General features: G+C 39.1%; 1 protein-coding gene across 1 annotated transcript in view; it reads right to left on the bottom strand.

Annotated features, from left to right (window-relative positions):
* Positions 1-3,350: 3,350 nt before the first annotated feature.
* SPCS1 (signal peptidase complex subunit 1) overlaps positions 3,351-24,987 on the bottom strand; it is a 31,179-nt gene continuing 9,542 nt past the window's right edge. The window contains exons 2-4 of the mRNA XM_053721033.1: positions 22,329-22,388; positions 20,684-20,770; positions 3,351-3,639 (exon numbers count right to left, since the gene is read on the bottom strand). Of these exons, the coding sequence (XP_053577008.1) occupies positions 3,523-3,639; positions 20,684-20,770; positions 22,329-22,388 (264 nt within the window). The 3' untranslated portion in view covers positions 3,351-3,522. The remainder of the gene's footprint in view (positions 3,640-20,683; positions 20,771-22,328; positions 22,389-24,987) is intronic.

A 24,987-nucleotide genomic window follows, 5' to 3' on the forward strand; every position in this document is an offset into this window, starting at 1 on the left:
GGGGTTCAGATTAGGGGTTAAAATAGTTAATGTAGGTGGCGGCGGGGTAGGGGGCTCACCTTAGGGGGTAATACATATAATATTGGTGGAGGCAGTGAAGGGGGCTCAGATTAGGGGGTAATAAATTTAATATAGGTGGCGGCGGTGTAGGGGTATCAGATTAGGGAGTAATACATTTAATATAGCTGGCGGCGGTGTAGGTGGATCAGATTAGGGGGTAAAACATAATGTAGGTGGCGGCGGGGTCCGGGAGCGGTGGTTTAGGGGTTAAACACTTTATTAGGGATTGCGGTTGACAGGTAGATAGACATTACGCATGCGTTAGGTTTTATTTTGCAGGCAGTTTAGGGAGTTACGGGGCTCCAATACTCAGCGTAAGACTTACTACGCCTGCATTTTGTAGCGAGGTTAAAATGGAGTAAGATTTCTCCATTTTCGCCACGTAAGTCCTTACGCTGTATATTGGATACAAAACTGCGCGTTTGGTATATCACTCTATGGGCCAAAAAACTACGGCCGAAGAGTGAATTATATGAGCGTAACTTCTATGTTACGCCGTATATGTGATACCAAACCAGCGCAAAATTTGTCGTCGCCCTCCTTTTGCGGGTGACGCTGCATATCGGATCGGGCCCATGAACTAGTGCTGTCTAGCTGTGAAAAACTGTCCAAATTCACTGAGATAAGAGGCAACTTTCAAGGGCTTGGAAATTAGCAAGAGAACAAAGCAAATGTAATGATAAAAGTAAATTGGAAAATTGTTTAAAAATGCATGCCCTATCTGAATCATGAAAATTTAATTTTGACAAGACTGCCCCTTTAAAGGGATATTAAACTCCAAATTATTTTTTTCTTGATTCATAGCATGCAATGTTAAAGGGACACTGAACCCAATTTTTTTCTTTTATGATTCAGATAGAGCATGCAATTTTAAGCAACTTTCTAATTTACTCCTATTATCAAATGTTCTTCATTCTCTTGGTATCTTTATTTGAAATGCAAGAATGTAAGTTTAGATGCCGGCCCATTTCTGGTGAACAACCTGGGTTGTTCTTGCTGATTGGTGGATAAATTCATCCACCAATAAAATAGTGTTGTCCAGAGTCGTGAACTAATAAAAAAGATTAGATGCCATCTTTTTCAAATAAAGATAGCAAGAGAATGAAGAAAAATTGATAATAGGAGTAAATTAGAAAGTTGCTTAAAATTGCATGCTCTATCTGAATCACGAAAGAAAAAATTTGGGTTCAGTGTCCCTTTAAACAACTTCCCTATTGACTATTACCACATTTTTCTTCATTATCCTGGAAACCTTTTTAGAAAAAGCAGCTATGCACTACTGGGAGCTAGCTGAACACATTGGGTGAGCCAAATGGCAAGCGGTATATATGTGCAGCCACTAATCACCAGCTAGCTCCCAGTGCATTACTGCTCCTGAGTCTACCTAAGTATACACAGGATACCAAGAAGATGAAGCAAATTAGAAAAGACTAAAATGGAAAGTTTTTTTTAAAATTATATGCTTTATTTGAATCCTGAAAAACATTTTTAAAAAAATATGTTGGGTTTAATGTACCTTTAAACACATGGGGAAGTGGATAACTAGTCAAATAAGAATTAAATTGTTTTTTTTTAGATTATGTCCCTTTAAGAAATTTGTATGGATATTGTAAGTGGCTAAATAATGGCAGTTAATCTTTAACGGGACTTTCTTGATTAAGATTAAAGGGACACTGAACCCAAATTTTTTCTTTCGCGATTCAGATAGAGCATGCGATTTTAAGCAACTTTCTAATTTACTCCTATTATCAAATTTTCTTTATTCTCTTGGTTTCTTTATTTGAAATGCAAGAATGTAAGTTTAGATGCCTGCCCATTTTTGGTAAACAACCTGGGTTGTTCTTGCCGATTGGTGGATAAATTCATCCACCAATGAACAAGTGCTTTCCATGGTTCTGAACCAAACAAATAGCTTAGATGCCTTCTTTTTCAAATAAAGATAGCAAGAGAACAAAGAAAAATTGATAATAGGAGTAAATTAGCATGCTCTATCTGAATCACAAAAGAAAACATTTGGGTTCAGTGTCCCTTTAAGCATACAAATTTTAAAAACAAACTCCAATTTACTTCCATAATCAAATTTACTTTATTCTCTTGGTATCTTTGGTCAGACTACAATATAGTGCTCAATACACATGCACGCTCATGAGCATATCTTGCTCTACCAGGAAAAGATTAGGGTAAAACCTTAAAGGGACAGTCTACACCAGAATTTTTATTGTTTAAAAAAAAAATAGATAATCACTTTATTACCCATTCCTCAGTTTTGCATAACCAACATAGTTATATTAATATACGTTTTACCTCTGTGATTACCTTGTATCTAAGCCTCTGTAGACTGCCCCCTTATCTCAGTGCTTTTGACAGACATGCAGTTTAGCCAATCAGTGCTCTTAAATAACTCCACGGGAGGGAGCACAATGTTATCTATATGGCACACATGAACTAGTACTGTCTAACTGAAAAACTTTCAAAATGCTCTGAGCTTAGAGGCGGTTTTCAATGGTTTAGAAATCAGTTTGAGCCTTCCTAGGTTTAGCTTTTGAAAAATACCCCCAAGGGAACAAAGCAAATGTAATAAGTCAATTGGAAAGTTGATAAAAATTTCATGCCCTATCTGAATCATGAAAGTTTAATTTTGACTAGACTGTCCCTTTAAGTATTTATAATTAACTAAGGGAGGGTTTTTTTTTTTTATATAGAGTGTCTGACAGGAGCCTTTATCTGTAAAACAGCTAGTGCAAATAAACAATTGTTAAAGGGCAGCTACTCATTCTTGGAGTATGCATATTCTTTGGGGTCAATTTGGGGCCGTAGCTTGATAAATCAACCCCTTTTTGTGGTGTGTACACTGAGGCACCAGCTACTTCTAAAAATGTGCAACAGTTTCTCGGTCCATAAATAGGAGACTGTGATTAGATGTCAAGAGATACAGGGGACAGTGAAATGAAAGGAAACTGAAAGTAAAAAAATCTGCTTGTTTGACATTCAATGTAAATGTTATTGTATTACCTTTTTATAAACGCATTTGTTGGGTATACAATTCTATTGTATTTCATTATCCTTTAAGCTAGGGGGCGACAAATCTGTTTAAAATTTGGGAGACAGATATACTTTTAGGAAAGAGACAGTGGTTTTTGTATACAGATCTATGGGAGAATAACCCAAAAAGTTATTAGCCATGGCTCCCTGATTCCTGGGTTTGTCGAGCCCTGCTTAAAGCTATAGTAAAAATTTGCTTTATTATCTACATTAGAATAGAACAAACTAGTCAAGAACATCTAAACAAATACAAGAAAATTATTTTATTTAACAGTTGCAGGCAATACCTGTAATGTAACATATATTAGCACAACGTTCTGCTTAGCAGAAAGCATTTCCAACCAAGACAAATTGCTGCGTCAAGTCCATATTCCATCACCGGGCGGAATGCTGCTGTATTGCATTTGAGGGTCAATGGATTTATTTGTGCTTTTTGGATTTTTTATCCAACTGTTTCTTGTCATCTGAAGCAGAGTCTTGGACAGGCAACCATTTAAGTGGATGACGACGGTAAACTGGCCATGGAGGAAGCGTTAACTGCATTGTGAAGAGGAAACAGTTTCATTTCACAGTCAAGAAATTAAAGTAATAATTAGCACAGGTATTTCCCAGTCATGTTAGCACATCTGAAAGTTTTGTATGGTCATATGTTTTACTGCCTAGTCTTAAGAGACATTAAACATAATTGTAATATAAAATGGTTAATTGTATACAGTGAAATATACTATCATTTTATTTTGCCCCATCTTCCTGTCTGAGCATTAGAAGTGCACACTGCAGAATTCCCCTTAACCCTGCTACTTATCTGTCCTTGGTCTCAGATGTTATGTTAATTGGTCTCAGAGGTTAAAATAAAGGGATGCTGCAAAACAAAATTATAGTGAGAAGCCAAGTCTTCACTGGTAACAATTCTGGATTGGGTCCACCGATTAAGGTATGCAGTGGAAGGAGTTTGTTTATTGTAAAACCATTTACTGACCCTTTAAAAGCAAGGCCAATGGGTCTTAAAATTTACATAACATTAATAAAACAGAAAAATATAAATTAAAAAAAATATCAAAGTTATTAATGGGAAATTAAAGCAATTTTTTGTGTTGCATAAAAGAAAAGGAATTATAAAATAAATGACACAGGTTCCTGTGGGAGTTGTCCCTATCAGCCAGTGAACATGTATCCTATGAATAGTTTTAATGCAGTATCCTATGAAGAGTTTTACTATCATAATCATAACTTTTTGTGCTGCAAAAGTAACATTTAAAATGATGCAATGTTTCATATGCAGGATATAAATTTGAGTTTAATATTCAATTAAAAACAGATGTATAATAATCAATAGAATATCACGTTTTTCTCAGTATCTTAGAACCATATGAGTATTGGTGATTATGTAACCTCTGACAATGAAACAATAGGTAGAAACTCCTCATATAAATTTGACACTGAAATTTATATGAGGTTCATTTTCTACTCTTACACCTCTGCCCTTCGCTTGGCTAAGCAAACCTACTTCTCTTCTCTTATATCCACTCACTCCTCAAACCATAAAAGACTCTTTTCCATTTTCAACTCTCTCCTCCACCCACCTCATCTGCATTCAGTGCTCAAGACCTTGCTGACTATTTTCTCAATAAAACACTTGAAATCCGAGGAAACATCCCAACACAAACCTGCAATCTCCCAACTCTGCTCCCAGTCACCCCCTCTGCCACTCTCTGCACCCTCCTCCCAATTACTGAGAGTGAAGTGGCTTCCCTTTTGTCTTCCTCATACCTCACTACCTGCCCACTTTACCCTATTCCTTCACATCTAATTCCTCCTCTGTCTACCACCCTCACTCTGGCTCTTAATCACATATTTAACCTATCCTTTTCTACCGGCTCATTCCCTGCCTCCTTCAAACATGCGAAGGTCACCCCCATCCTCAAAAAAAACCCTCCCACGACCCTAACTCCCCTGCAAACTACCGCCCCATATCACTGCACCCACTAGCTTCAAAACTCCTTGAAAAACTAGTTTTCAATCGCCTAACCCACTTCCTGTCCTCCAACTCATTGCTCGACCCCCTGCAATCTGGCTTCCGTCCCCAACACTCAACTGAGACTGCCCTCACTAAGGTTACTAACGATCTCCTTTCTGCTAAAAACAAAGGCTACTACTCTATACTCATCTTACTTGACCTATCTGCTGCCTTTGACACTGTTGACCATCCCCTTCTCCTACGGTCTCTCAGTTCTCTTGGTCTCTGTGACACTGCCCTCTCCTGGATTCACTCTTATCTCTCTAACAGATCCTTCTCAGTCTCTTTTGCTGGTGACTCCTCCTCTCTATTGCCCCTGTCTGTTGGAGTACCTCAAGGCTCTGTCCTGGGTCCTCTACTCTTCTCTATTTACACTTCTTCACTGGGTAAACTTATCAACATCTATGGCTTCAGCTATCACCTCTATGCTGATGATACCCAGATCTACCTTTCCACCCCTGCACTCCATCCCCTAAGATCCAACAACGACCTGCTTCTTGTGTCCTCTACCATCACCTCCTCTCATTCTAGACTACAGGACTTCTCTCGTGCGGCACCAACCCTCTGGAACGCACGTCCTCGAGATGTCAGACTTGCCCCTAACCTCTCCTCCTTTAAACGTTCCCTAAAGACCTTTCTGTTCAGGGAAGCTTATCACCCAACTTATCAACAAACTAACTTAACTAACAGTTGCCCACTATCTCCTCACTAATATCATTCTCACCTCTGCAGTCCCCACCTCCTGTTTCCAATCCTCCTACCCGTCTAGATTGTAAGTTCCCACGGGAATAGGGCCCTCAATTCCCTCTGTATTTATTTGTCTGTAAAATTATGTGTCTTATCGTATTGTTTCTCCACTGTACTGTTATCCTTGTACCCATGGGCAGCGCTGCGGAATCTGTCGGCGCTTTATAAATAAATAATAATAAAAAACCCTCTAGATATCCCACCCCCTTTCCTGCTTGAGTTAGTTTCTTGCCTAGTTACAGTATATACATGAACTATTAGGAATTTTGGGATGGAAAATAAGATTAACCACAAAATTACAGGTCCGACGCAACTTCTACTACTTGGTATGTAAAGAAGTTGTATCACTATGAAAAAAATCAAACAGCGGTGCTCATGGTATTTTGAAATCTTCTTGAACACTTTATTTACAACATGGATACAGATAAAATAAAAACACTTGCAAGTGTCAGACAAGGGCTTGACGCGTTTCGGCTTACGCCGTCATCAGAAGCCTTAATCTTATTACCAGCCAACATCACTTTTAAAGGCTTAACTCATTACTGATAGGCTAACAATCAAGTTACATCATTGGACAATTGATTATACAAGTTAACCCTTTATGTACTTGTTTCCTAAACTTAATCCCTCCACACCTGTAATAAGATGCTAAGCATTATTTTCCTTCTCTGCTAACTAACTAGCTGAAGAATAGATAATGTATCCCTTAATACACATTTTAATCCCTGCATACAATAATTTACATGGGAGGAATATAAGGAGGAAAAAGTTGGGGATAGTCATAAGCATATTATTTACATACATTTATCAAGTCTGCCTCAGTATTGAAGCCTAATGGCAAACGTGTCTGTAAGGAAAATATCCAAAACGCTTCACGTTTAGATAATAGCGTATCTAGGTTCCCCCCTCTGTCCTTTAAACTCACTTTCTCAATAACCTGCCACTTAAATGATTTTACATCTTCATTATGTTGTGTTATAAAATGTGCTGCCAGTGCAGAACAGGGTGTAGAGGTAGAGATATCATTAAGATGCTCTCTAATCCGTACTCTCACCTCCCTAGTGGTCATACCCACATACTGCATCCTGCATTCTATGCACTGAGCCATATAAACAACGCATTTTGACCTACAGTTAGTGCAACTTGTAGCCTCATAAACTCTCTGAGACACATATGACTGGAACTGCCTGGAAACTAGAGTATGTCCACAAGCTTTGCAAGTAACATTATTGCATTTATAGTGTCCTTTACACACCAGCTAACTGCTGTCTGTAGGTTTCCTGGAATTGACTGCACTAGGAGAGAGATAATTTCCTAGTGTACGATTACGTTTAGATACAAAGCAACACCCTCCTTTAACAATGTCATATAATACATTGTCTCCTTTCAAAATAGAAAAATGCTTTTCCACAATTTTAACAATTTTGCCATACTGTCTACTATATTTAGTTATAAAAGTTGGCTTATCCTTGTCATGTACTCTCTTACACTTCCTTTGATCTGATAGTAGTTCTCTCCTATCGAGATCTGCTGTTTGGGCTATTGCCTTGTCTATAACCTCACTCCTGTAGCCTCTATCCAAAAAAACGCTGCTTAAGCTTTAAACATTCTGCTTCAAAAACATTAGCCTCTGAACAGTTCCTTTTCATTCTAATACATTCTCCTTTGATGATTCCAAAGCCTGTATGCTTAGGGTGTGAGCTATCAGCATGAAGGATAGTATTGCAAAGGTTTACGATAAAGCTCACTTGTGATTTTCCTTTTCATGACATCCCCTCTTAAAACCACATCCAAATATGATATCTGTTCCAATCCAACTGTGTAGGTGAACTGTAAACCCACATTGTTGGAGTTCAAGTATTTGATGAAACCTTCAACCTTAGAAATGGAACCTTTCCAGATAAAAATGAGATCATCTATATATCGATGATAAAAATTGATGTGGTTTTTATAGGGGTTACCATCTCCATAAACGTGGGACAGCTCCCACCAACCCATAAAAAGGTTGGCATAGGAGGGGGCAAACTTAGCCCCCATAGCTGTCCCACGCTTCTGGAAATAGTAACCCCCATCAAATAGAAAGTAATTGTGATTTAACAAAAATTTGGTCACCCTAATAACACATTCTTTAAAGGGTTCATCATAATTGGTAAATCGGTCAAGAAAGAATCTTACTGCTGTAAGACCTCTGGCATGTGGAATACAAGAGTAGAGCCCTACCACATCCACAGTTATCCATAAATATCCATCACACCATTCTTCATCTTCTAATAATCTCAAGAGATGTTTAGTGTCTCTCAGAAAACTGGGAATGAGTTTGAACAGTGGCTGTAAAAATTAGTCTATCCAAGATGAAAGATTCTCAAAAGGAGAACCTATTCCTGAGACTATGGGTCTCCCCTGTACGTTTTCCAGGGACTTGTGTACTTTCGGCAAATTATGAAAAATAGGTATCACCGGATCAGATACAGATAGATATTCAAACGTTGAATCATCTATGATGCCCTCTTCTCTGGCATCATCCAATATGTCATACACAAGTCCCTGGAAAATCCTAGTAGGGTTATTAAAAAGCCTGCAATATACTTCTTCATCTGCAAGCTGTCTCTCTGCTTCTTTAACATAATCTTTTTTCCACATAATAACTGTATTGCCTCCTGTTACGGTTGCCTCCAGGCTGGCTGGAAGTTGGACCGTAGAAAAGGATGCTCCTAGCGCTCAAAGGATCATCAGCACCGTAGACACCATAGACTACTGCGTAGCCACCATAAGTAATGCAGACTCTACAAACCACCGCTGCTGGGCTGGTATCTCGCCATCTGCTCTGCGCCCTGGACCTACGACCAGGCTCCAGTAGGTGAACCTCTTCCTTCTGTACAGCGAAGCAGGATCAGGAACAAGAGCTCTTACAGGAGCTCAGTAGCTAAGGGAGTATATAGAGCATAGCAATCCCTGTAGTGATTATAGCTGTCCCCTACAAACATGAGTCAAAGCTGCAAGTTAGAGGGTCAGACAAGGTCTGATGTGCTGGAACACACAGCCTGCTTTTTATTGAGGTTACATGCAAAAAAAAGACACTCTCAGGGGGAGGCATAAAATCCCCAATCACACATTTGATACATTTAGATAGAGACAACGCCCTTTGACAGGCCACAACAGCAGATAACATTACACACAAGAAAACAATGCAGTCCACCTTATCACTACTAGCAGTCTGATTAGACAATGGGAATGTTTATCCCTAAACTTAATTAGAGCTGATCCCAGCAAACTTGTATTTAGAATAGGCTCTTGAAGCTGAACAAAATTTAACTCTTTAGTTCTGACTGAAGGGTCTGTCACATAGCACTTAATGGCACACAATGAAAACTAATGCTTTTGTAACAGTGCTCCCTTTCTGTGGAACACTCTGCCTGTGTGGTACTTGGTTCAGTAAGCCCTATTTACTGAACCAAGTGGGAGAAAGCCAGGGACAAGTTATTTTACAGGTCTGGGGGCATAGTCTTAAAGGGGCATTGTTCACTAAAGTCACAATATGTCCCCAGACGGTTCTTAAAGGGCCATACACACCCAATAAAAGTTAATATGTTTTCAGGGGCACAATCTTCCAGGGGCCATAGTCATGAGGAAGGAGGCTGGCAAATAGGCTTCTCCAAAATCCAGGGAAGCAGGGCAATTTTCCATTTAAAGGGCCAGTTACAAATAGCAGTTTGTAACACCTCCTTTATCAGCTTTTCTATATACAAGATCATCTTTCTCACGTAATGATTGTAGTGCTTGTCTTTGTGCAAAGGATAGATTGTTAGTACCCTTTTCTAACTGAATCTGTGAATACGTTTTTAAATCAACCTCTACACGATTGTGAAAGCTTTCTAAAACTTCCCCCCTACTTTTTGTAGGATAAAAAATGGATTGTGGTTTAAAACCCACAGTACCTTTAATCAAACTACTTGGTATGCAAAGTAAAGTTGTATCACTGCCATATTGAAACTGCATGATGACAGGCTCAGAAAGCAGTAACCACCCAAGTGGGGAAAAAAAATACTTTTCTATGGATTCAAAATAATATTTGAGAACTAACATCCAGCTCATCATTCAGATAGAGCATGCAATTTTAAGCAACTTTCTAATTTACTCCTATTATAATTTTTCTTCCTAATTGGAAAGAGTCCACAGCTGCATTCATTACTTTTGGGAAAATAAGAACCTGGCCACCAGGAGGAGGCAAAGACACCCAGCCAAAGGCTTAAAGGGACATGAAACCCAATTTTGTTCTTTCATGATTTAGAAAGAGCATGCGATTTTAAACAACTTTCTAATTTACTTCTATTATCTAATGTGCTTCCTTCTCTTGATATCCATTGCTGAAAAGCATATCTAGATAGGCTCAGAAGCGGCTGATTGGTGACTGCACATAGATGCCTTGTGTGATTGGGTAACCCATGTGCATTGCTATTTCTTCAACAAAGGATATATAAAGAATGAAGCAAATTAAATAATAGAAGTAAATTTGAATGTTTAAAATTGTATTCTCTATCTGAATAATGTAAGAAAAAAATTTGAGTTTAATGTTCCTTTAAATACTCCTCCCACTTCCCTCATCCCCCAGTCATTCTTTGCCTTTCGTCCCAGGAGATTGGCAGAGAAGTGTCAGAATTTGTTGTCTCTTATGGAGGGTACTACTCTTCGCAATGGGACAGGAGTTTTAAGTAGCCCTATAAGCTTCTCATTGAGGTCCTGGGTGAAAGTTAGAGTCTGGAGATGCAGGGAGAGTTCTCTTTTGCGACACCATCCCGACTCATATTAACAGCTCCTACAGCAATCGGCGTTGACGAGTTTCGCAGACTGCTTCTCTCAAGTCCATGGCAGGTGCGATGCTACGACCTGTCACACTTGAAGGGCCGTGTTCCTGTTCCACGGTGTAGATTCTGGTAAGATCGTTTCATTTTTTATTACATGATGAGGGTCACAGTGTGGCGCCTTTTATCTTTATAGAATCAAGGGTTAATATCTCCTTAGGGGGGTTATTGAAAAGGGGGGGAATAATAATCTTATATGTGTATTTGATTTTATGCTGCTTTATGTGTGAGATGTTATGGGCTCTTAGGCTGTTATGGAATATGCAGGTTTCACTTTGAGAGCCATGCAGCTTACAAGCTTGGCGCGCTTTCTCTCATAGCAGCGACGGACCTGCATTGTGCACTATGTGATTCATTCCCTCTTGAGTGACTATCAGAAAGGAGTCGTCCTCTCTGTACTGTCTGGGTCATAGGAAGTGGTGAGTGCCCCAGCTATTAGGGTATAGAGGTGCCGTTATTTTATTTATTAAAAAAACAACAACAACAACGGAAGAGGCTTTTTTATCGCTCTAGTTCTCTGGTTATTGCACTAGTGATGGAGGATTTGGTTTCTTTAGAGAACACTCCCTCTATTCCTAAAGAGCAATTCCTGTTTATATTGTGAGGAGGCCCTAGTTCCCCCTCTCAATTATGTTCCATATGCCTTGATAATGTGATAATATCAAACATGTTTGATATCACAGAGCTGTCCACCTCTGAGGAGTTGTCGTTCAGTGAGGTGCGTACCCTACATTGTTATCTCTATACACATGCAGTTTTCCCATAGCATTGCTGATCCTCCATCTGAAGGGGGCCTTTTTTCTCCAGACGTTACTGCGCAGTTTAGATGGCGGTGTCTGTGGCCTTAATGCTTTACCTTGCCCTGCTAAGCGCAAGCGTAAGGTTATATATTGCACTCCTTCCCTGAGTATATCAAATAATTTTTGAATTTAACTGATAGGGTTATTCAAGGATGAAGTTCTTTCTGGGACTTCAGAGTATGAACTTTCTGGGTAAGAGTCTGCTGCCTCTCAACCTCCAGCTGCGGAGGAACCAGACTTTAGTTTTAGGAATTTGCGCTTCTTCTAAGGGAAGTTTTTGGCGAATTCAGGAGTTCCAGAAGTCATATTTTGGCTGATGAACCTTTATTTCCTAAATTGAAAAGAGTTTGAGGATAGGGTGGTGCCTTACCTTCCCTGCTCCTGTTGTCCCGGGTATTCTACCTTGGACTGTACAGTTCCCTGCGGGTGCGACTGTCCCTGAGTGTTGTGCCTTTCGTTACAGAATTGCGCGCCTTTGTGTGCTAATCAGACATGTTTTTTTCAGTTATTGAACGACCCTATCCTTATCGGATACGGGAATACTCAGTCTGCTCTTCGAATGGCGCACCTAATTAGACATGTGGGGATGATGAAATCTCCCGATTGTCCATGTATTGAGATCTTAACCAGTTTTTTTGGAAGATCGGGGCTCTGTTTGGCTGGTCCTGTGGTAGGCCTGTTACTTCTTGGGCGTTAACCCATGGGTTGCCTTGTATTTTATTTTCATCCGATAGGATGTCCTGTTTTCCTTCTTCCCCTCTGAGGGAGGATTTATGCGGCTTGACGGTTAGGACCCGGATTGCAGGCTGGTCCTGTTTGGGTTCAGTTCTGTCTGGTAGCTGTTCAGACACGTGGCGCCGCTCTGCTTGGCTGGTCCGGTAGAGGCGCAGAGTGCTCAGGTTATCCCCTTTGTTCAACTAAGCATTCTAGAGGACTGGTGGGTCCGGTGAGGCAGGAAGGATTGCCTCAGTTCTTATAGCCTTCAATTTGGATGTTTGGGTCAGAGGAGTGCCGCTGTGTCTCTCTCTCTCTCGTGTCTGGGGTTGTCAGACCCTAGAGCTCCTTCCCATGTAGTGGAGGGTTGGTGGGCTTGTGCCCTCTTGCCGCCGAGTTGGGCGGTTTAGCCTTTTTTCTTTTGAGGCCCTGGGAATTGACCTTCTGGACTTAGTTCTCAGCAGCTAGTAGTTTATTGGGTAGTTCAGCTGCCTTGCAGCGTATGGGTTGCAGAATGTAACCAGCTGCAGCTATTGCACATTGACAGTGTACTGTCTAGCTGTTTTTATAAGACCTTTTGGTCTTCCTCTGTTGTCTCCATGTCAGTTAGGTCTCCTTTTAGGGTTCCCCTCCGGGATATGGTCGTTCCCTGTTTAGGGGCACTGGGTGTGGTCTCCATGGGCTCTGTTCGGAGCTGGGGATGCTGCGAGTCCTTTTCTCTCTATGATCCTCTGATTGTATGGAGGTGATGTGGAGACCAGCCTTTGCTCGAGTGATTTTGGCCTTGGTGTATCCCCTTGCTTGTTGTCCTGCAGCTGTTGAGAGTCTATGGGCTCTAGTGCCGTTGTACGACTTTTAACGCCTTAGCTCCTTTGGAGCATTGGACTTTGGCAAGGGGTGGTCTCTTCCTTGGGTTGGGACTCACAAGTTCTCGTTATACGGGTTGATCTAGATATTGCTTTGATTTCTCCCTGTGGTATGGTTTTTTATGTCAGACGGCGTGTTAAGTTTTTGGATATTGTTTGTTTAAACAATTGGGGGCTCAGGTCTGTTTTCTCCCTGTTGCTGAGGCTTCGCTCAGCGCTTTCCTTTGTGGAGTTGTTGCCGGACTTTTTGGCTCTAGGGCTGGTTCAGGGTTCCCCAGTTCCTGAGAACTTGGGCTATGTCCTTTTACTTTGACTAATTGACCTGGTCACGGTTGACCAGGTTGTCTGAGTGCTGATGCTCATTGGACTTGACTTACGCCTTTATGGTCGGTTTCCCTTGGTCAGCTTGCTGTGGTTTCCTTATGGATTCACTGCTCTGCAGGCGAATGGTTTTCCAGTGTCTCTGCTGCAGCTATTGCACATTGAATGTGTGTTAGCAAGCCAATTCCTTAGGGAGATTCCTTCCAAGTTCATCTGCGTTGGAGATTGATCTCTCCTTTAGCCTGTGGCTGTGTGTCTTGTGGGCAGGTGATCTGCTTTTTTGGCCGCATCCCTTTTCTTAGGGTGGGGGCTTATTCTCCCTCTTATGGAGGTTTGGTCCCTTTTCTTAGAAATTTTCTTGGATTCAGGTGGTTGGAACTGAGAGTTAACCTTCAGAGAGGGCGTTTTTCTCTGGGTTGTTACGTTCCATCTGGAGTCTTGCTGGCTCCGTGTCGAGACTATGGTGGGCCTTTTGTTAGATTCCTTTGCGTCTACGGCCTTGTCGTCTGTTTCTAAGGAGTCGGGTTGGCACCTGTGCTCTGTTGGGATGGCTGTGGTCATTTTTCCACTCGTTTTTGAGCTGGTGTTGGGGTTCTTCTGTTCTCTGTTTTCAAGACCTACCGATGCTTGGGCTGGCCCGGTTGGGAGTAGGTTCTGAGATGTGCTGTCATCTTCAGGATCTAGGTTGGCATTGTAGCTAGCCCCTGGGTTTACAAGCTGAGGCTCCCGGGCTACCATTCACCTTCAGGTTATGGGTGTAACCTCTCTCTCTTTCTCTTGGGGGTGCTGTGGGTCTCGTTGAGGTTATGTGCTTTCCCTTTTGGAGCCCTGTGTGTAGGTCAAGTGGCTTCGATTGCCTTGAGTGTGCCCTCCTTTTGCAATCTGTTCTCTTGCTGGCCACTTTTTACTTCTCAGCAAGTATTCTTTTGTGTCATCCTAATGATGGCTGCGCGTTCTTGACTCAGGGTTTTTTGTCTGGGCGCTTTCTTGACTCAGGGTTTTTTGTCTGGGTCTGTTAAACGTTCTTTTTTTTGTCTGAATACGATAGTATTCTTAGTTCCGACGATGTGAGGAATCTGTCTTCAGTTGTCTTTCAATGCTTTTGCACGATGTTAAGAGAAAGGTTTCTCTGTTTCGAGGCCCAGTTCTAAACCTTTGGTTTCTGCTTGGTCTGGGCATAGCCTCCCCTTGTCTGTCAGGACCCATTTGGGTCTTTGTGAGCCAGGCTTGCTATTGGGGGTTTTCCTTTTATGGTGACCTTTCGGTTCTTCCTTGCCTTATCCCTTGGAGGTTTAGGCTGGTGTTCCCCTCATTAGTGAGGGACCGCCTGTAGGGCGACGGTGTCTCCTGGAGGACTGTTGGCTCAGTTGAGTCCAAATTTGCGGTCTCTAGCTAGGCTTCTGGAATATCTGTGGGTCAGTGCCCTTGGGGCTTTTCCGTTTCAAAGTTTTCGGATGAAGCGGGGGTTTTGTTGGGTAGTGGTTTCTGGCTTGGTGCCCGCAGAATGGGCCGTCTATTGTACCCTCCCGTTTTGGCAGTGTCCTCTTTAGCTTGGGTATTGTTTTCCCAAAAGTATTGAATGCAGCTGTGGACTCTTTCCAATTAGGAAGAAAAACATAAAATTAAGCTTACCTGATAATTTCCTTTTCTTCTGTTGGAAAGAGTCCACAGCTCCCCACCCTTTTTCTACATGGGGCTTCTTTATTCTTCTGGCACCTTTTTTCACCCTGATATTTCTTCTACTGTTCCTTGTTCCTCGGCAGAATGACTGGGGTATGAGGGAAGTGGAAGGAGTATTTAAGACTTTGGCTGGGGTGTCTTTGCCTCCTCCTGGTGGCCAGATTCTTACTTTCCCAAAAGTAATGAATGCAGCTGTGGACTCTTTCCAACGGAAGAAAAGGAAATCATCAGGTAAGCATAATTTATGTTTTTTTTCTTTGTTCGCTTGGTATCTTTATTTGAATGTAAAGCTTAGGAGCCGGCCCATTTTTGGTTCAGAACCTGGGTAGCACTTTGATTGCTACATTTAGACACCAAACAGCAAGTGCTACCCAAGTGCTGATAATAAAGATACCAAGAGATTGGGAAAAAATTATAATAGTAGTAAATCAGAAAGTTGCATGCTCTGAATCATGAAAGTTTAAATTTTGACTAGACTATTCCTTTAAAGGAACATGAAATTGAAAAAGTTGGTTTCATTATTCAGATAAAAGTAAAATTTTAAATATATGCGGTTTAAATTTTTGTTTTATTCTCTTAGTATCCTTTGTTGGAGGAGCAATTCACTACTGGGAGCCAGCTGAACACATCGGTAGCCCAATGACAAGAGGCATACATGTGCAGCCACCAATCAGCAGCTAGCTCCCAGCTCCTGAGCCTACCTAGGTATGTCTTTTAAGCAAAGGATATCAAGAGAACCAAGCAACTTAAATAGAAGTAAAATGGAAAGTTTTTTAAAATTGTATGTTTTATCTGAATCATGAATGAAAAAATGGTTTCGATATAAACAAACAAGTAAAACCTAAAATCATGCAATCATTCATGCGATCACATGATTTCAATGATGGGATCTGGTCGGGGAGGGGGGGGGGGGGATTGCCTATGATGCTAGGCACGTCCTCCAGCCACGATCCCAGTTAGGAAGCCATTATGGCTTCAGTACAGCCAAACGGTTAGGACGTTCCATGCTGTCCTAACGCTGCTAAAGCCCAGCCCAGTTACGACGGCATGGAATACCCTAACAGCGGGAAGGGGTTAATACTGTGGACATAAAATAATCGTCAGTCCTCTTTATTTCCAGACTCCAGCCAAATTCAAACTGCAACAAAGTTTTCTTAAAACGAAACAAAGCAGAGAAAAACTTTCATAGAGTAACACTGTATCCAGACTTATCCAAACAGGAGCGGGACAGCAATACTCACATTGGTATGAGCTACAATAGTATAAAAGCATCAGGACATTAACCCACAGCAAACACAAACTTTTCTAGTTCAAACATTTATTTTAAAATTAACATTGAAAACAAAGCAGACTTGTGACACGCAGGGCAAACAGCAGCAAACACAAACAAGAAAACATTCATATCTGTCTCTTACAAGTTCCTAAGAAACTTGATGAGAACACCGAGATCCTTTGTGCTGCTATACGGTTGTCGGTTGTAGACCCTCCTAGGGACGGCACGCTCCTTGCGTAAATCCAACGTACGTTTTACCAATCTCTGGTAAACAAAGGAGACTTGTGACACAAACAGAAAAATGTTATTATCTGTCTCTTACCAGAGAATATTCTCCTGTTTGTGCTTGTTGCCGTTTACCCTGCGTGTGACAAGTCTCCTTTGTTTTTAATGTTAAAATTTTAAATAAAACGTTTTATGAGCACAGTGGTCACATTTTTAGCTGTTTATTTTTTCTGTGTTATTTAATATTGGTTTGGTGACACTGTTTTAATTTTATTGTTTGCACAATCTAGGAATATACCAAGTCAGGAAATGCTTGTATTGTTCTTTAACAGATTTACCAATAATGCAGGGGACTGCCATGACTATCCCCCTTAACGACCAGCACTGTACCCTGTACAACGCTGGTCATTAAGTCCTTAAGGGCCAGCGTCATACCCTGGACAACGCTGCTGTCCTGGGCCTCTCTCTGCCGCAATCTTGCTAAAACTAGTGGGATTGCGCTATATCTGCATGCCCCACGAGTGGGGCAGTGCGGAAATAGACGGGCATAGGTACCAATCCAGAAAGGGCAACTCTCTGGCCCTCTCTGCATCGGGCAGCGGTGGTGCCGATCGTTGGTGGGTGGAAGGGTAAGGAGGGAGGCAGGTGGTAAAAATGAGGTGGGGGGCAACTACACTACAGAAAAAAAAAAATTTTTTTTTTTTAATTATATGTACTAAAGTTGACAAATTTGGGAAAACTAGGTACTGGCAGACAGCTGCCATTATGTAAGATGGCGGTTCATAGGTAGAGGGAGAGCTGTTTGGGGAGGGGGATCCTACACTGCAGAATATATATATATATATATATATATATATATATATATATATATATATATATATATATATATATATAGCGCCTTTTATTTTCATACTGGCAGACTTTCTTCCAATACTTAAGATGGGGGGGGGGGGGGAGAGAGCTGTTTGAGAGGGATCAGGTGGGAGGGTAATATATACACTATAAATAAAATTAGCTCTACAAGCTACCTAATTAACCCCTTCACTGCTGGGCATAATACAAGTGTGGTGCGCAGCTGCAATTAACAGCCTTCTAATTACCATAAAAGCAATGCCAATGTCATATATGTCAGCTATTTCTAAACGGATCCCAAAGAAATATTTACAACCATTTGTGCCATGATTGCACAAGCTGCTTGTAAACAATTTTAGTTAGAAACCTAAAGTTTGTGAAAAAGTTAAAGATTTTTTTTATTTAAATCGCATTTAGCAGTGAAATGGTTGCATAAAATATACCAAAATTGGCCTAGATCAATACTTTGGGTTGTCTACTAAAAGAAAGATAGATATATATAGGTGAAAATAAAAAAAAAAGCTCTATTTCTGTTTAAATGCAGTGATGGCAAAAATGCACTGGTCTTTTGGGGAAGTTTTAGTCTGAAATCCCCTTAAGAGGCTATAAAAGACAGGAGAAGAAACAAATGTGTTACCAAAAGAAAGGTAATTCAATGCTCATTCATACAACATAATAAATATAACTTGAGACTTGAAAACCTCCGATTTCACAAGACAAAAGTATAGGCGGCGATAACCACAGCACTATCTCAGTAGCTTAATGTATAGTAATTCACTGAACTGTTATATTTTATTCTAAAATCAGTAATAACAATTGATAGAAATACATTCAACTTATCATTCAAAAGACATCAACATGCCAAAAAAATTGAACATTAAAAACAAGCCTAAAGTAAAGTAAGCCTCAGAAATAAAAGTCCATTATAGATCAAAAAGTCTGTTTTTCTCCATGTTTGTTTACTTTTGGGATCATCTTTATCGATGTGGCTAAAACGACAAGAAATCCTTGTCACCAGTAAAACAATTAGTAATTACCACAATTCTCTGGTCCTCCGCTTCACTCTGTTTTGATCCCGCCATATTGCAGTAATTTGCTGGATGCAGGTAGGTATATTGCTTCATTTCAAGCTTGCCGTTGTTAACGCAGCCTCCTTCAAAAACTAAGCTTACTTTAGTTCTAATGAGTTGCAGAACTATTTTGAGTTGTTTGACTATCAATGCTGATTGGATCAGCGACAGTTTCCACTCACAACCTGAAATACTCTGCAGGTCATGAGCAGTACTTCTGTTATGTGTGTTACGCCTGGGAGGGGGGGGGGTCTGTTAACACACATTGCATTGAAATAGCGCTAGTCTTAAAATAAAATGCTCTAACAAATTACAGAATGTAATTTCCAGATTAAAATGCTCCTTTAAAAGGTTCCACAGTTTTATAAACTGCATTATAAACACACACACACACACACACATAGGCAGTCCACAGGTTATGAACAAGATAGGTTCTGTAGGTTCGCTCTTAAATTGAATTTGTATGTAAGTTGGAACAGTCACTTTTTTTTTAGGTGAAACTCTAGCCAAACATTTTTTTAGTTTTGGATAGCATAGGGAAAAGTTTGTTTCGTTATCTGTGCCCCTGTTCAGAAAATGTAACATTACTTTCTGTCCTTGTGACAAACTGATTTTGAGTATTTTGAGTTATCCTGGAAAGAAGGATTGGCGATAAAGCTCTATTTTCTCCGTTTGTAAGTTCAAGTTGTACTTAAAGGGACACTAAACCCAAATGTTTTCTTTCATGATTCAGATAGAGCATGCAATCTTAAGCAACTTTCTAATTTACTCCTATTATCAATTTTTCTTCGTTCTCTTGCTATCTTTATTTGAAAAAGAAAGCATCTAAGCTAAGGAGCCAGTCAATTTTTGGTTGAGAACCCTGGGCAGCACTTGTTTATTGGTGGGTGAATTTATTTATCAATCAGCAACAATCCAGGTTGTTCACCAAAAATGGGCCGGCATCTAAACTTACATTCTTGCTTTTCAAATAAAGATACCAAGAGAATGAAGAAAATGTTATAATAGGAGTAAATTAGAAAGTTGTTTAAAATTGCATGCTCTATCTGAATCCCGAAAGAAAAAAAACATTTGGGTTCAGTGTCCCTTTAAGTCGGATCTCTGTAACCCGGGTAATAGATTTTATTTATTTTTTCACAAATAGTAAAATTGTTTAAAGAAACTAAGTAATTCACACTTGTGAAAGTTGCAAAAGTAAAGACAGCAAGCATACTTTCAATGCACCATTATACAGGTACAGTATATCCATACACCGACTGACTGGCATGTCAGGCAGATACAAAGTTTGTTCATAAAGTGTACAACAAACTTTTAATTCATAACACCTCATGTACTTTCAGTTTTGATGGCGGCAGCACAACTCCCACAAACTCCAGTTGCCACATCCATAGTGCCAATACTTTTTTTTTTTTCCTCAGCCGTTTCCACTATGTATGTGATATTCGCCAGCAAACAAATGCGGAATATGGCGGGTGCCAGAAGTATCTCAACAATTAATCCAAATAGAAAGGAATATACAACCTGATTTGCAAGATATATGCTGAAAAAGGACTGGATCTAAATAAGCACAGGTTTTGTAGACAAGAAAATATGCAAATAGCCAGAAAGTTACAGAACCCTGCAGGATCATGCTATGAGAATAGGCCACGGGGTACCTATAAAGAATCAACTACACCAATAAACCCATTTTATATCATGCTGTTTGGATATGAATACCTGGCATGGGGTACCTATGGGGAATCAACCACCACCAATAAACCCATTGTAGATCATGAAGTTAATATGAATACCTGGCATGGGGTACCTATGGGGAATCAACCACCATTGTTAACCCATTGTACATTATGTTGTGTGAATATGAATACCTGGCATGGGGTACCTATGGGGAATCAACCGCCACCAATAAACCCATTGTAGATCATGCTGTGTGAATATGAAAAGTTTGCATGGCGTACCTAAGAATAGTCAACTACAGCCAATAAGTCCACTGGGGAAACCACTTAAGGTAGAGACTGAGCTACTTTACACAGGAAGTGGCATTTCTACCAACTCAAAAGTCCATAAACTCACCAATACAAATATGGTTCTGTAACAGAGAAAACGTCTTTAGTTAATTATTATCACAAGGACAAAACTTATAAACTTTGTTTTACTTACCAGACAGGACACAGCAAATCCAGCTATAACTATATACACAGTCCAGCCAAACTGTTCTATGATGTAACCGTAGATAAACCCAATAATCTGAAAGAAACAAGTACATTTTATTAAACAAATACAAGATACAGATAATTATCACAGTAAAATTGATCATACATTAAATAACAAAACAATATAATATCTGTTCCAAAATGTGTTTTGAAAGGACATAGTACTGGGGGGGGGGGGAAATGTCTGTGTTAAAATACTTTAAAAGGAAACAAACATGAACTCTGCCTATTTTCCACTGATGAATAGGTATTTATTTTAACTGGTTGATTTCGGCTATTCCCACAGAAAAGATGGTTTCATTCAGCAAAGAAATATCTATTTTTTCTCTGATGTTCTTGTGAGTTTATGCCAGAGTTGCCCCCGTTTTCTTCTTTTAGACAAATGCCATGCACTGTTATATGGTTTATATTATCTATATCTGCAAGTATTTAGCTTACATTTTGTTCCAGTCCAGTCCCTTCATCTCCTGCCTCCTTGAGTGTAACTTCTACTACATGCCAGGCAAAATTTCACCTTCTTTTGAAAATGTGGTTGGAATTGAGCCCTGGTCCTTTTTGCATTTGTTGTCACACTAATAGGCATCTAAGAGTAGTCTTCATGTAACAAAACTTGGTCAACTGACTACCATAGGTATGAATGATTTTAATTCATATTCAAGGTACTATCAATTCATGTAATTTGTCCTCTACTAACTACTGCAGTTTGTGGACTCTTTGTGGAGATCCAGGAACAAGTTGCTAATTCCAAAAAGTTCACTGCGAACAGGATGCTTCACTTCAGGTCCAGCATCTCATCCCTCCTATACCTGGTTAATAGTCATCCTCATTGTGTATTCATTCTGTTGTGGTTGCAACTATGGTTAGAAAAACAAACTTGTAGAATTATTCCCTAAAAACCCAATTTCTAAAGTCAGAAACTCAGTGGATATAGAAGTGGGACACTAATATCCAAATGGATTAAATGTTGTGCTAGATTTTACTCTCGGTGGAGATGCAAAAAGCAGTTTCTGTGTTTCAAATTTGTGGCTGCAGGCTCGATTTTTGCTAGCTCATTCCACATAGTATAAAAAGCTGTGAATGCAGAGTATTTACTCTAAAATGAAGCCTTAGTCAGCAGTACCAGCAAAAATCTAACTGCTGTATAGTGAGGAAAAAGCTGCTATAACCACATTAAAAGTACATATTTTATAAAACAAGCTACCTGCATGGCATGGACTAAGCCAACCCATATTAAACACTTCATGATCAGAGGTGGTAAGAACAATTACCCAGACAGGGTGACTGACATTCCATACTCTTGCACAATTTAAGGAAGTTCTTGTGCAATAATAAATTTCACCATGTGATGTAGCATAAGTGGCGACTGCAGACTATCTGGTTATCTACTAGCAAACCTGTCCACCTGTAATCAGGTTAAATGTTGCCCTTAGGATAGTTACTAAAAACAAATTTTTTATTTGCTCTCTAAGCACTGGAATTTGTTTTTTATTGATACAATGAGCATTCATATAACAATGTAAGATGTGCAAAACAATATTACACAAATCACTAAATAAGCTAAATGTTTTCTGACAAGAAAGGATGCTACTTACAGCAGAAAAGAGAATGATTCCTTGAAATATCTGTTCTGCAAGCTTCTGTCCCTTGTAGTCCTGGAAGTAAATCATATTCATAGTTAAAAAGGAGCATTAAACACTTTGATATTGTAATATAAAAAACATAATTTATGTAAGAACTTACCTGATAAATTAATTTATTTCATGGCGGCGAGAGTCCACCAGCTGTTATGTATGGGATATACATTCCTACCAGGTGGAGGCAAAGTTTCCCAAACCACAAAAGCCTATAAATACCCCTCCCACCTCACACATACCTCAGTTTAACGTTAAGCCAAGCAGTGAGGTGTTTAAGGAGTAAAAGCAGGAAAAAATGTGCTTTAAACAAAAAAAATATAATATAATTATAATATAATAAATATATATATATATATATATATATATATATATATATATATATATATATATATATATATATATATATATATATATATATATATATATATATATATATATATATATATATATATATATATATATATATATATATATATATATATATCCAAAACACCAATGCCTGGGTGCAAATTTGTAGAAGATATACAGCCAAAAGAAAATGCACTCTCAGGACTTTCAAAAACAGGTTACTTTTATTTCTGTAACGTTTTCGGAGGTCTTGCCTCCTTCATCAGCATAAATAAAGTGAAAACAAACAAACTCTTAAATAGTGACATACTCACTCAAAATCATTTCAAACCACTACCTGTGCTGGCGCCAAAATTACCGGTGTTGGAACGCATAATGCGTTCCAAATGTGCTAAGTGGCGGAAGTAGTGCGCCAAACTACTTCCGGTTGTCAAAATTCTATAGCCGTAAATAATCGGCTTTCTCTATGTGAATGCCATAATTATAAAACCATTGTGGCATATTATCTAAACGCATAAAGCAAACTCTTAGCGTGCAAACGATTGTGCTGATACTTTGATTAGTGATAGTAAATGTGACAGCCGCTTGTTGCCATGACAACTTAAACAATGCTGGAGTGTAATCCTGTACAGGGACAGACTAACAGTAACTATGTTTCTGAATACACCAAAGTGTGTTAAAACAGGCATGATGTTTGGCTACAATGTAAGTGTTTAAAGATGGTGTATATATTGATAAAAGAGGATAAACACATCTAATTATTAGGCACGCCAGCTGATATATTGTGCTATATATATATATATATGTGTAGTGTTACCTTATATTGAAGATATTGAATCAATATGTCCAATATTCATAGAGGAATCTCATATGGAGACATGTACCTCCGATATATAGCCTTCAAATTCTACATAACTAAAATATTAACGATTATCGTTATTATTTTTATTTTTATTTTTAGTTTAATTTTTAAGTTTAAGTTTATTCATCTTTTGTACGTTTGTGCCTAAACGCTTTGGAGTGTTTAAATAGGGAGCATATGAGGGCATTGTTAGCCACAAGATAGCAGTGGAATATACATATATGACCCACGTAGCTCTCATAACGAGAATTAATATGGTGTTAATATATAACCCCATCACTGAATAGGAACTAGGTGAGCGGTATAAATTTCAAAAATACATAAAGGGTTTTTGACAGAGGATAGGAATAATATGCATGTTAACAGCTCATACTAATGGGAAGATCGCAGATAAAGGATAATCGTTAATATTTTAGTTATGTAGAATTTGAAGGCTATATATCGGAGGTACATATCTCCATATGAGATTCCTCTATGAATATTGGACATATTGATTCAATATCTTCAATATAAGGCAACACTACACATATATATATAGCACAATATATCAGCTGGCGTGCCTAATAATTAGATGTGTTTATTCTCTTTTATCAATATATACACCATCTTTAAACACTTACATTGTAGCCAAACATCATGCCTGTTTTAACACACTTTGGTGTATTCAGAAACATAGTTACTGTTAGTCTGTCCCTGTACAGGATTACACTCCAGCATTGTTTAAGTTGTCATGGCAACAAGCGGCTGTCACATTTACTATCACTAATCAAAGTATCAGCACAATCGTTTGCACGCTAAGAGTTTGCTTTATGCGTTTAGATAATATGCCACAATGGTTTTATAATTATGGCATTCACATAGAGAAAGCCGATTATTTACGGCTATAGAATTTTGACAACCGGAAGTAGTTTGGCGCACTACTTCCGCCACTTAGCACATTTGGAACGCATTATGCGTTCCAACACCGGTAATTTTGGCGCCAGCACAGGTAGTGGTTTGAAATGATTTTGAGTGAGTATGTCACTATTTAAGAGTTTGTTTGTTTTCACTTTATTTATGCTGATGAAGGAGGCAAGACCTCCGAAAACGTTACAGAAATAAAAGTAACCTGTTTTTGAAAGTCCTGAGAGTGCATTTTCTTTTGGCTGTATATATATATATATATATATATATATATATATATATATATATATATATATATATATATATATATATATATATATATATATATATATATATATATATATATATATATATATATATATATATATATATATATATATATATATATATATATACATATACACACACACAAATAGGTGGGGCCTCGTGGACTCTTGCCACCATGAAAGAAATTAATTAGGCAAGTACTTACATAAATTATGTTTTCTTTCATATAGGTGGTGA

This window comes from Bombina bombina, chromosome 7, assembly GCF_027579735.1.
Source record: "Bombina bombina isolate aBomBom1 chromosome 7, aBomBom1.pri, whole genome shotgun sequence".
In the NCBI taxonomy this organism is placed as follows: domain Eukaryota; kingdom Metazoa; phylum Chordata; class Amphibia; order Anura; family Bombinatoridae; genus Bombina; species Bombina bombina.